This window comes from Barbatula barbatula (assembly GCF_947034865.1).
Source record: "Barbatula barbatula genome assembly, chromosome: 20".
Lineage (NCBI taxonomy): Eukaryota > Metazoa > Chordata > Actinopteri > Cypriniformes > Nemacheilidae > Barbatula > Barbatula barbatula.
Genome location: NC_136783.1, coordinates 21,176,363 through 21,189,645, shown reverse-complemented (window position 1 = coordinate 21,189,645; position 13,283 = coordinate 21,176,363). Strand labels below are relative to the sequence as shown.

Sequence of the window (13,283 nt, the reverse complement as noted above, 5' to 3'; positions counted from 1 at the left end):
GAGAGAGACTGAAGGATGTGTAAGGGAGGTGAAAGAGCAGAGCAAAGAGAGATAGTGAGCGAGCGTCACCGGGCCCGTGCGCGTCTATTGTTCGCTCAGCGCGTGAGCACAAAGACTCTCGAGGCGGGTTCATCGAGCACGAGCGCCGCGGGACCTTCAGCTCGAGGCCTCGCGCGACTCAAACCGACCACATTAACGCGATTAATCGTCGCTTCCGCGAAGATTTTCACACAATTCTCGTGATTCACATCAAACCCGCGCGAGTCAGTCGAGTCTCCGGCACGTCAGTGTTTCAGGTACAGCTCTGAGGTGTTTATGGGGATGTTTTGTCGTGTTCTTGACGGTCAGAATGGTTTTATTCATGCAGACTGTTGGTTTGCTGCACGTTGTGTTTCAATGTGTTATTGATGTTGTTTGCTTGTTTATTTACTCGCTTAATGTCGGTGTTTTTATTGCGCTGTTAGCATTAGCCATGTAGCCTCGGGCCCTCGCGAAACACCTTTATTTATATGAAACATTGCGTGTTTAAAATATCTCGCGTGTGTTTTTCATCGCAGCTTTGATCTCATTCAGGCCGTCGGCGCGGTTCTGGCAGTTAATCGTTTTATTAGTAAATATGTGTGAGGTTTTTATATTGTAAACACGGATGTGTTCATATGAGCTGGGACGTCCACATTATGTTTTTGTTTTCCCATTACAACTTTTGATTTGACAATAAACATTTACATTTAGATCATACGGAACGATAAAACTGTTTTATATGACAGTAATTCAATATTTACATGCCCGTTTTTGAAGGAATGTTTCGTGTTAGTTTGCTCATTGTTTTACTAGCGATCTTTTTTGAATGAACCTTTAAGTTAAATTTCTATTAATAGACGTCTTAGACTTATTGAAACCATATGTCAGAAATTCACATATGATGTTTAATCTTAGAGGATGTTTTGCTCACATGTTTCTCTTTCAGAGCTCAGCAAAGTCTCAGATGTTTCTACTTAAATTGGTTTGAATAATATAAGAGAATGAAATGAGTGTAATAAAGGAGGTGTAAATGAATGAGAGGTGAAATCATCTGGATTTGAGTCAATGTGATGAGAAATGTTTGAGTTGATATTGAGATCTTCACTAATATTGACTTTTGATCGCAGACGAGACGAATCTGAGCTCAGTGTTAGTTCTGTGCAATTCATCGAAATTAAATCGTTATCATCAATTACAAAAACAAATGAATGAAGGTAAACGATTATTGTGCCGCATTCTCACGGATCCTCTCTTTTCTTGTGGTATAAATCCACAGCGCACACTTTCCTTTCAGCAGTGATGGTTTCTTTACATTTACTTTTCACTTCAATTCAGAGTTTAAACTTTATTCAATTTTCTATGTTGTCTTAAAGGTTAATGAGTAATTGAGTTAAATAATCTGGATCTCAATCTTGGTCAAAATAATGGTGATTATGATTTGTGTCATAATCCAGCAGCACTACACCGTGTGACACGTTGTTGACGTCTCTTCTCAAACTCTCACGACAAACACATCTTTGTCTCTTTTCTCAGGAGAAATTCTGTTTAATTCATTGTTGTCTAGAAGAAATCATTGAGAGATCCTCAGACAGGTTCAATATTGTTGTTGTTGTTTGAATTCTTTATATTGTTTGACACGGCGTGTAAAGTATTGCAGTATCAGCAGCTATCGGACACGCATCGACTCTTTCAAGTGTTGTTTTCCTGTTAATTTCGTCTGTAATTTCCATTTGCCGGAAGCCCATCAGCATCATTGAGAGCGTCTCTGTGGTGTTTGTGGTGAAAACTGTCATTAGCAGATCATCCTGTAGCGCTTTCTGCACGTGATGCACCATTAGCTGCTTATTTCAGGCATTAAATGCACACACATCATGAGTGGGTCTTGTCTTCATGTGTGTAATGTGTATGTTGTGTGTGGCGGCTGTACTGATGTCTTGTCTTGCTATACGCACTCAACTCTCATCATGTGGCACATTGTAAAGCGAATTAGATTATCATCACATCGGAGCTGAAGTAATGTGTGTACGTCGAGAGGGCGCTGCTGATGTTTTCAAAGCAATTTACAGGAGGAAGTTTGGGTTGGTTTGATTTGATTTCTAAAGTCATTAGGCAGCAGTCTTCTAATGGGACGCTCTTAAGATGGGATGCTCATCTTTACGTGTGTTATGTAAAGAGAACTTTAAAGCTGTGTATTGTGTCCATAGCACAAACAGTGAAGTTCTGTCTGTTTATGAATCAGTGTTGTTTGTGAACCGTGACGCTTGTGTCATTATTATTAAAGTCAAAGAGGATTTTTGTGTTTCACTGCGTCAATGAACAGGTCTAACCTGTGTCCAGTGTCGTCCCCGGTGAATATTTAATGGTTGAAAGTCTGTGTTATGAATGTTTAATGAAGGCCGGTGCTCTGTATGATTTTAAATCACTCAGGTTTCTCTATCCGGCACTTGTTGAGAATGTTTTCTAGCGCTGTGTTGACACACTCAGCTCAGAGATGGCATTAAAAACACAAAATTAAAGTGATAGTTCACCAAAAAATTGGTCCTGGATAAACGTCTTGTTCTGCTGAACACCAATGTCAGTCACCAAACCGATCTCATCCCCCGTTTACTGCCATAGTAGGAAACTACTTTAACCGATAAACACACATACAATGCACATCTATACAAGTTACACAGTTGAAGTATATCTGTATAATGTACAATCAGCTGTCATTACACAAGTCCATAAACCCCTGACCTGCTGACTGTACATCATCCAACTTTATTATACGCTTGCTTGACAAATAAAGGCATATCAAGATATTGATCTGAGTAGTTCACTTCTCATAGTCATTTTTATTCCAACTATGGAAAGGCAGTGGGGTCAAATCTGGAAGTGAACTACTCCTTTAATTCTAACCCTTTCTGTGGTGACATGAAAAAAAGTGAGCAAGTCATAGGATAGACATTGAGAGATTTGACTGAAGAATTCTGGGATTGTTGTAGCTTGTCATGTTCTCTGACGATTGTGGATTTGTTGCTAGTTTAAAGCATGTTTTGAGTAACATCCCCCAGTTTTATGATACGCCTGTGACGTTGACAGCTTGCAGATTTATCTGCGAGACACGTCGTATGGTCATTATGAGGCGAAGCTGTTCCCGCGACAACAGGGGTCGTGACCTCATTGTGGCTGAATGCATCATGCTATAGATGCGTTTAATTGGCGGGATAGAGGGGGTGGGGTGTCAGTCCTCCGTTTTACTGCGAAAGTGTGATATTCACTATACCACCCGCCCCACCCTACATTTACGTTAAATAACTAATTTACGTTATTATATAAAAAGAGACTCATATACAGGTTTTGAGCCCCCTGAGGGTTGTTGGCTTTAGAAACGTGAATATTGATGTTGCCTTCATTTTATAAGCGTTAATTCTGCACTTTGTGTCTTCGCTAAAACAAGGTGAAGTTCTTTTACTGCAGTTTTGACTTGATGTTATGTTACTGAACCTGTGGGTATAGAGATGCACATTTTGTGCTTGCGCGTGTGTTTACAGGTCACTGCTGACTCTCTCTGTCTCTCTGTGTTTGTTCTTTCAGGCTGTTCCTCCAAGTCCTTCAAGCTGTACTCCCCAAAGGAACCCCCCAACGGCAGTGCTTTCCCCCCCTTCCACCCCGGCACGATGCTGGACAGAGACGTGGGGTCAGTGATCAACAGTTATTTTGCTATCATAACACATTTAGATCACTGAATGATTCAGTCTCTAGATCATTGTGTTAGTGGTGTATGGGTCATGAGTTCAGTCCCTGAATAACACGCATATAAAATGTGACTTTGAATAAAAGCATCTTCGAGTGAAAATATGAATGTGAATCCAGTTAAACTCGAACAGAACCGCTCTCATCTTTGAATGTTGTAAACATGTATTTTTGCACATTCATGTACGGAGACGGTTAAAAGACTTCAGCTGGTCAGAAGGAATGTTTGCGTCAGATAGCAGGAGCTGTCAATCAATAGCTTCACACATCACACTATGATTGGACAGCACCCAGGAAGTTGGGGGTGTGGCTTCCAGTGTTTAGTGTGTCTGATGCACTGCTACGTGCTGATAAACAGAAGAAAATGACTCTCTTCCTGTGTGTAACAACACGCACGGCTCCGTGTCTGTTACAGTCAGTTTGATGATGTCATCAGCACTCAAGCGTGTGTTTGTATGTGGGTTTACATGATGTTTTTCTGTCTTTCCAGCCCGACGCCCATGTACCCCCCCACATACCTGGAGCCTGGAATTGGGTGAGTTGTTTTAATAGTATTATGTAATGCTTTCATATTTAAAGAGCACTAGATAGGGTATATGTCGTATGTTACGTGATATCTCGTTTCAACCGCTTGTTGGAGATAGTTGATTAACAACATTAACTATTAATGATATATCATATCTATGGATTTTTAAGGTAATCCGCTAGCCTATCTAGGTATTTCCATTTTAGGCGTTTTGTGCTATTTTATATTTTCTGTCAAAAAAACTGTCAAAAAACTCTTTAGATTCATATGTAATAATGTGATTACCCATCACAGGCATGGATTTTGATCATATTTGGTCTGTAATTTAAAGGCATTTTGAGTAAAACGGCTCTACATGTAAAAAAGTACATACAAAAGACTTAATCGGATGTGATGACACTTGTTTTCCTATTGAATTTATAATAGTATAAATATTCAGATGAACAAACACACGTGTGTCTTTCTCAGGAGACACACACCGTATGGAAACCAGACAGACTACAGGATATTTGAACTCAATAAGAGACTTCAGAACTGGACTGAGGTGAGACCTGTGCCGCTGTGTTCTCAGTCTTGACTAACAGCACTTTACATTGTGAATAATTTAAAGCACTTCTTATAAGTCTGAGCTGTGTACCGCTGGCAGAGAACCAAGCGTCTGATGTCAGACTACTGATTTCTCTCTCTCTCTCTTTGTCAGGAGTGTGACAATCTGTGGTGGGATGCCTTCACTACTGAATTCTTTGAAGATGACGCTATGTTGACCATCACGTTCTGTCTGGAGGACGGTCCAAAACGATACAGTGAGCATCACACGTGACATTCATCATGTGATGTTTGTGTAGATTCTCAGTTGTTTTTTGCCGGACACACTCAGATCATCCGATCATACGTGGTTGAATATCACTGACCTCATGTTTCCAGATCAGCTGATCATGTTTGTAAACCGGGTCTTGATGATTTACAGATACACAATATTGAAATCAGCACAAGGCGTGTAATGATGACATTCAATGCTATTGATGGTTGTTGTTCAGTGATTTGTCAATTGTTTTAGATTTTCAGGCTAATGCATTACTGATGAATGTTTTGTTGTGTTCAGCGATTGGCCGGACGTTAATTCCACGTTACTTCAGGAGTGTGTTTGAGGGCGGAGCCACTGAGCTGTACTACATCCTCAAGCACCCTAAAGAGTCTTTTCACAACAACTTTGTGTCTCTGGACTGTGATCAGTGTACGATGGTCACACAGAATGGCAAACCCATGTTCACACAGGTGTGTATTTGTATGGAGTCAGAGTGTCAGTGGTGTTCATTAAGCATGTGTGTAATGTTGTCATCTGGTCTCTCTTCAGGTGTGTGTGGAGGGCCGTCTGTATCTGGAGTTCATGTTTGATGATATGATGAGGATAAAGACGTGGCACTTCAGCATCAGACAGCACAGAGAGCTCATCCCCCGCAGCATCCTGGCCATGCATGTCAGTTCCTCTCTCAAGAAACCTTTCGGTTACAAGTGCCAGATGAATCCATCACAACAATGACAACATTTACCTGCACCCTCAGATTATAATAGACAATGGCAATACTGCGATTAAACTTTACCTCATGTAAACGCAATCGTTTGATTTCAATAGTGTGATAAAGCTCATAATCGCAGTAAGCGTAATAGAAGTAACATATGGGGCTGTACGCTGGTTTTTAAATCGCATTTATGCTGCTCTGATCAAGGTGCGTATGTACTTCTGTCACGCACCGTAAGGTCAAATTCATGGTAAACATGACAGTCTAAAGTTTAACCATTAGCACAACTCACTGTTAGTAGCTCTGCTCCTTACTGTCATACAGCGCGATGACGGCGTACACCACCGTTGTGGAGAAATGTTTCCATCGTATCACTATATTCATCACGGCGCCAAATAACCATAAGATAGGTCCACATAACAGTGTCTTGCATTCTGTTTCTGAGATCATCGTTTGTCATGTGTATTATAGCAAATGATCAAACTTTCATGTAACCGTAGGAATGTGCGCTAATTTGACAGTCGGAAGTTTTGTTACCATGTAGTCGACTAGTCTTAAACTAAGAATGGCCCAGAAGGCAAAAACGTTGCATAGGGTGTATGTTATACATATTAAAGACTAAAGAACGAAGACTATTGATCAAACTGTTCATATCCAATATTTAATGTAGCATATGTGTTCCACTTTCCTTACGTTATGATGATTAATATTTCTGCAATTGCTGATGTGCCAACCCTGACTGGATCAGTTAAGCGGCTGCAAGAAGTGATGTGTTGAGGATTTGCTTGCTTTGGCTGGTCTGGTAGAATGAAAAAACATTACTTATGTTTAAACATATTTAAACACATTACTTATGTTAAAATAGCCTACAAGTAATAATTAGGGCAGGCCTATTGCCTATCAACAAACAAGATTAGACCTACATTATATCATGTTTTATTATTAATAAAGCAAAACAATGTGTGTAAACAAATAAGCGAATAGAAAGCAATGGACAAAATGTACAGAACAAGCTACAAAACGCAGTTGATCTCGTGCAGAGTGAATGTAGAAGCCGCTAATAGTAATACTGCCCATATTAGCAAATTTATAGAAAATGCATAGGCACAACACTTTTTTTGTTTTATGCCTGCATTCCGCGCATCCGTCTGTTTTCTGCATCGCAGCAATAAGAATCCAATACAGTTTGGTTACACATGGCTTCAGTGAGATTATTATTATGCCACTTTGATATAACATAGTTTGTGTAAATACTACCCTTTTCCTCCTTCTAAACACTCCCACAACTCGTCTTTCAAGCAGTCATTTATGAGCGTGCTGCAATTGGCACAAAGGAAACGCATGTTAGATCTGACCTAAAATTAAAACATTTCGTTCCTGATACATTTTTAAAGACTATTAATAATTAATATTTTTCAAACGTATTGTTTTATATTTAATTTAAAATGTTTTCAAACTAAACATTACATGAAAGTTATTTAACGGTCCAGTGTGTAATTTTGGGGATGATCTATTGATAGAAATGCAATATAATATACATATCTATGTCTTCAGAGGTGTATAAAGAGCTTACACAATAAGCGTTTTGTTTTTATTACCTTAGAATTGTATATATTTCTATCTACATACACTGCGGGTGATTGATGAGCATGTAAACATAGTCAATGATGGTAACACATAATACATATGTGATTATTGATAAATAAATATCAAGTGTGAGACCGCTGCAGAAACAAGGAAACTATAATAGTTCTGACTCTGATGCGGCTGACATGTGAATTCTATGATTCCTGTCATCAGAGAGTCTACCACACTGTATTTCAAAGATCTCATGTTGTTTTGCTTGTAAATCATTCTTCATAATTGTGTGTGATGATGTGTGTCTCAGGCACAGGACCCACAGATGTTGGACCAGCTGTCTAAAAACATCACCAGATGCGGCCTCTCAAACTCCACCCTCAACTACCTCAGAGTGAGTTCTGATTCATCAGATTATTCTGTACAGTGTGTTCATTCCTCACTCTCTTCGTCTCTGTGTGTTCTGTCAGTTGTGTGTTATCCTGGAGCCCATGCAGGAGCTGATGTCCAGACACAAGACCTACAGTCTGAGTCCCAGAGATTGTCTGAAGACGTGTCTATTCCAGAAGTGGCAGAGGATGGTCGCTCCTCCCGGTCAGACATCCCGCTCTTGTGATACTCTTGTGTTCCTGCTGTTCATCTGTTGTGTCTAATTTGTTATACGTCTCTCCGCAGCTGAACCAGCCAGACAGGCACCAAGCAAGCGACGGAAGCGCAAGATGTCGGGCGGCAGCACCATGAGCGCAGGCGGAGGCTCCAACAACAATAGCAACAGCAAGAAGAAGAGTCCTGCAAACAGCTTCCCACTGTCCAGTCAGGTCCCTGTGAGTAACCAATTAAATCACTGTGTTACAGTGAGTAACCAGTAAAATCACTGCATTTCTGTCGGAGTAACCAGTCAAATCACTGCGTTACTGTCTTGAATCAAATCACTGCATTACAGTGGTGTGTCTGTGAGTAACCGGTCCAATCACTGCATTACAGTGGTGTGTCTGTGAGTAACCGGTCCAATCACTGCATTACAGTGGTGTGTCTGTGAGTAACCGGTCAAATCACTGCATTACAGTGTTGTGTCTGTGAGTAACCGGTCCAATCACTGCATTACAGTGTTGTGTCTGTGAGTAACCGGTCAAATCACTGCATTACAGTGGTGTGTCTGTGAGTAACCAATCAAATCACTGCATTACAGTGGTGTGTCTGTGAGTAACCGGTCAAATCACTGCATTACAGTGGTGTGTCTGTGAGTAACCGGTCCAATCACTGCATTACAGTGGTGTGTCTGTGAGTAACCGGTCAAATCACTGCATTACAGTGGTGTGTCTGTGAGTAACCGGTCCAATCACTGCATTACAGTGGTGTGTCTGTGAGTAACCGGTCCAATCACTGCATTACAGTGGTGTGTCTGTGAGTAACCGGTCCAATCACTGCATTACAGTGGTGTGTCTGTGAGTAACCGGTCCAATCACTGCATTACAGTGTTGTGTCTGTGAGTAACCGGTCCAATCACTGCATTACAGTGGTGTGTCTGTGAGTAACCGGTCCAATCACTGCATTACAGTGGTGTGTCTGTGAGTAACCGGTCAAATCACTGCATTACAGTGGTGTGTCTGTGAGTAACCGGTCCAATCACTGCATTACAGTGGTGTGTCTGTGAGTAACCGGTCCAATCACTGCATTACAGTGGTGTGTCTGTGAGTAACCGGTCCAATCACTGCATTACAGTGGTGTGTCTGTGAGTAACCGGTCCAATCACTGCATTACAGTGGTGTGTCTGTGAGTAACCGGTCCAATCACTGCATTATAGTGGCGTGTCTGTGAGTAACCGGTCCAATCACTGCATTACAGTGGCGTGTCTGTGAGTAACCGGTCCAATCACTGCATTACAGTGGTGTGTCTGTGAGTAACCGGTCCAATCACTGCATTACAGTGGTGTGTCTGTGAGTAACCGGTCCAATCACTGCATTACAGTGGTGTGTCTGTGAGTAACCGGTCCAATCACTGCATTATAGTGGCGTGTCTGTGAGTAACCGGTCCAATCACTGCATTACAGTGGTGTGTCTGTGAGTAACCGGTCCAATCACTGCATTACAGTGGTGTGTCTGTGAGTAACCGGTCCAATCACTGCATTACAGTGGTGTGTCTGTGAGTAACCGGTCCAATCACTGCATTATAGTGGCGTGTCTGTGAGTAACCGGTCCAATCACTGCATTACAGTGGCGTGTCTGTGAGTAACCGGTCCAATCACTGCATTACAGTGGTGTGTCTGTGAGTAACCGGTCCAATCACTGCATTACAGTGGTGTGTCTGTGAGTAACCGGTCAAATCACTGCATTACAGTGGTGTGTCTGTGAGTAACCGGTCAAATCACTGCATTACAGTGGTGTGTCTGTGAGTAACCGGTCAAATCACTGCATTACAGTGGTGTGTCTGTGAGTAACCGGTCCAATCACTGCATTACAGTGGTGTGTCTGTGAGTAACCGGTCAAATCACTGCATTACAGTGGTGTGTCTGTGAGTAACCGGTCAAATCACTGCATTACAGTGGTGTGTCTGTGAGTAACCGGTCCAATCACTGCATTACAGTGGTGTGTCTGTGAGTAACCGGTCAAATCACTGCATTACAGTGTTGTGTCTGTGAGTAACCGGTCCAATCACTGCATTACAGTGGTGTGTCTGTGAGTAACCGGTCCAATCACTGCATTACAGTGGTGTGTCTGTGAGTAACCGGTCAAATCACTGCATTACAGTGGTGTGTCTGTGAGTAACCGGTCCAATCACTGCATTACAGTGGTGTGTCTGTGAGTAACCGGTCCAATCACTGCATTACAGTGGTGTGTCTGTGAGTAACCGGTCAAATCACTGCATTACAGTGGTGTGTCTGTGAGTAACCGGTCCAATCACTGCATTACAGTGGTGTGTCTGTGAGTAACCGGTCCAATCACTGCATTACAGTGGTGTGTCTGTGAGTAACCGGTCAAATCACTGCATTATAGTGGCGTGTCTGTGAGTAACCGGTCCAATCACTGCATTACAGTGGCGTGTCTGTGAGTAACCGGTCCAATCACTGCATTACAGTGGTGTGTCTGTGAGTAACCGGTCAAATCACTGCATTACAGTGGTGTGTCTGTGAGTAACCGGTCCAATCACTGCATTACAGTGGTGTGTCTGTGAGTAACCGGTCCAATCACTGCATTATAGTGGCGTGTCTGTGAGTAACCGGTCCAATCACTGCATTACTGTGGTGTGTCTGTGAGTAACCAATCAAATCACTGCATTACAGTGGTGTGTCTGTGAGTAACCGGTCCAATCACTGCATTACAGTGTTGTGTCTGTGAGTAACCGGTCCAATCACTGCATTACAGTGGTGTGTCTGTGAGTAACCGGTCCAATCACTGCATTACAGTGGTGTGTCTGTGAGTAACCAATCAAATCACTGCATTACTGTGGTGTGTCTGTGAGTAACCGGTCCAATCACTGCATTACAGTGGTGTGTCTGTGAGTAACCAATCAAATCACTGCGGTACAGTGGTGTGTCTGTGAGTAACCAGTCCAATCACTGCATTATAGTGGCGTGTCTGTGAGTAACCGGTCCAATCACTGCGTTACAGGACGTGATGGTGGTGGGTGAACCCACTCTGATGGGTGGGGAGTTCGGTGACGAAGACGAGCGGCTGATAACGCGGCTGGAGAACACACAGTTTGACGCAGCCAACGGCATAGACGATGAGGACAGCTTTAACAACTCACCTGCGCTGGGTGCCAACAGTCCCTGGAACAACAAGCCTCCGTCCAGCCAGGAAGGCAAGAACGACAACCCCACCTCACAAGCATCTCAGTGAGACTCAGGGCCGGGGGTGGGGCTGGGGAGGGCCAATGGGAGCGTCATGCATCAGATGGGAAGAGGATTCGTTCATCTACCTGCAAAATGGCACCCAGCGCTGGTCTTCCTGTGTCACCGGGAAATAAACACAGAGGACCAGAGATTAGAGCCAGAACACACACACACACAGGACAGCGGACAGTTTTTAATCAAGCGCTCACTGTTTTCATGTTGGTGTTTTATGGGGTCGAACGTCCTCTGAGGAGCATGTAGATATAGTTCATATGATTAAGTTAAGACGGGATGAAGAAACCCTTGTGGAAGCGCCAACACGTCAAACATGCCAACGGGTGAATCACACAAAACCATGAACACGTCCAGATTATTTCATTGCCTAATCTCTTTTACTCTCCTCTTCTTACTCTTAATGATGCTTCTCATTACTGTTGTAATATTGTTTTTTTAAGTGAACTTTAAACCCTGGTTACTTCCATGAAAACAGAAACTTGTTTTTATTTTCAAAAAACAATACATTTGTGAAAATTGGGGATGACGGTCCCCAGAATGGGTTTTATTTTCTTACTATTCCTTTAGATTTTCAATTGAAATACGTTGGCAGGTTCTGGACAGATCTCAGCGATTCACTCATTTTGGGTTTGAAGAATCTGGCGTGGGTTCAGGTCTTCCTCTGACGGATGTTTGAAACTGTGAGCGGGTCAAATGTTGTTTAATAGCCTGAATCGGTTCTGCTTTTAAAGTTCACATGGAGAGCGTTTCAACTCTAAACGCATTTTGAAGAATTTTATCCGTGTTTTATACCAGCCTCTATTTCCCTAGAATGTTTTTATTTCATTTTTTTCTTGAGGTTTTTTTACCGACATTGAAAGCTGCAAACCAAGGAGAAATGGGACCGCCGAGTTCCTTATAGATTCAACCCTCAGATTCTATTGGTTTGTATTATTTTTTAAAGAGAGTCATTTAGTGTGAGCTTTTGATTCATTACTGTGTATTTGTGCTTGTATATTTAAGGTAGTAGCAGAGTTCTGTAAAACTGTATTGAGATGTATTCCTCCTTAGTCACATAAAGCCATTCTGAGCTAATGATGTGTAAAAACGGGAAAGATAAAACACAAGAACCTCGTCTTTCCCCCCCTGTTGTTATTATTATTATTTTAATTTGTGTATAACTGATTGAATAAAATCAAGGGCACAGTCTCTGTTCATTTGTTTAAATCACAAATCGTTTTCTACCACAAGATGCTTTCAATGTTTGACACGTTTTGTTTCTGCGTTCTCTCTCTCTCTCTGTCTCACACACATGACGTTTTGGTTTAGTTTGTGAAGACACCAGCTGTGGAGAACCGGATGTGTTCCATTTCTCCATCACTCAATACTGCTGAAGTCTAACTCGGTTTCTTTTATTGTTTTATTTCTTCTGCTGGATGAGTTTGAATGAATTAAAGCTCTGCACTTGTAATTGAAACAAAATGGTGACTTTCCTCCTTTGATCTTGTAGATGCCCCTGTTTGATAGAGCCTTGTTCTTTTCCTCTTACTTTCTGCCCTTGATTAAATTAATGTATGGAACCAATAAAATATGAAATTTTCACTTTAAAGATTTCTGTTTCTCTGTGATGATCAAATTTATAGTTTCAATCTACTTTTTGTTACTACACATAACACATTGCTGTGCTTTAATTATATCTGCGATAACGTCTGTAACGATGTAAAATATATAAATACTGTGTGAATGATAAATACAGAGAAACACGAAGGTTAAGGGATTTCTGACTTTTTAATGAACCTTTTGTGAGGGACCCCTTCCTGAAATATCTCTATCTAGGTATTTTATGTATATAGAAGCATTTTAACATGTGTTAGATAAGTAGCGTCAATATATCATGACAATATATTGTAAAAAATAAATAAATAATAAAATATATCTTGTTTTATCGCAGCTTTACAAAACATCTGATACATCAGATGTTTTATTTCATATTTTTTCATGTGTAAAAGGTAAAGTGACATTTAAAAACGACTCGTTGGATTGAAACTGCTCAGAATAGGCTTGCGTGTGGCTTGAC

The 13,283-nt window shown here is 41.5% G+C and overlaps 1 protein-coding gene across 3 annotated transcripts in view; it reads left to right on the top strand.

The window, feature by feature from the left end:
- ldb1b (LIM-domain binding 1b) overlaps nucleotides 1–13,155 on the top strand; it is a 24,644-nt gene extending 11,489 nt beyond the window's left edge. For 2 of the 3 annotated variants that reach the window (XM_079482929.1, XM_079482927.1), the window contains 10 exons: nucleotides 3,598–3,700; nucleotides 4,247–4,291; nucleotides 4,751–4,826; nucleotides 4,983–5,085; nucleotides 5,385–5,557; nucleotides 5,637–5,759; nucleotides 7,691–7,774; nucleotides 7,851–7,974; nucleotides 8,056–8,204; nucleotides 10,989–13,155. In XM_079482929.1, coding sequence (XP_079339055.1) covers nucleotides 3,681–3,700; nucleotides 4,247–4,291; nucleotides 4,751–4,826; nucleotides 4,983–5,085; nucleotides 5,385–5,557; nucleotides 5,637–5,759; nucleotides 7,691–7,774; nucleotides 7,851–7,974; nucleotides 8,056–8,204; nucleotides 10,989–11,219 — 1,128 coding nt within the window. In that variant the 5' untranslated portion in view covers nucleotides 3,598–3,680 and the 3' untranslated portion in view covers nucleotides 11,220–13,155. Of the gene's footprint in view, nucleotides 297–3,597; nucleotides 3,701–4,246; nucleotides 4,292–4,750; nucleotides 4,827–4,982; nucleotides 5,086–5,384; nucleotides 5,558–5,636; nucleotides 5,760–7,690; nucleotides 7,775–7,850; nucleotides 7,975–8,055; nucleotides 8,205–10,988 lie in introns of all 3 variants that reach the window. The other variant, XM_079482928.1, reaches the window with a different exon arrangement.
- Nucleotides 13,156–13,283: the final 128 nt, after the last annotated feature.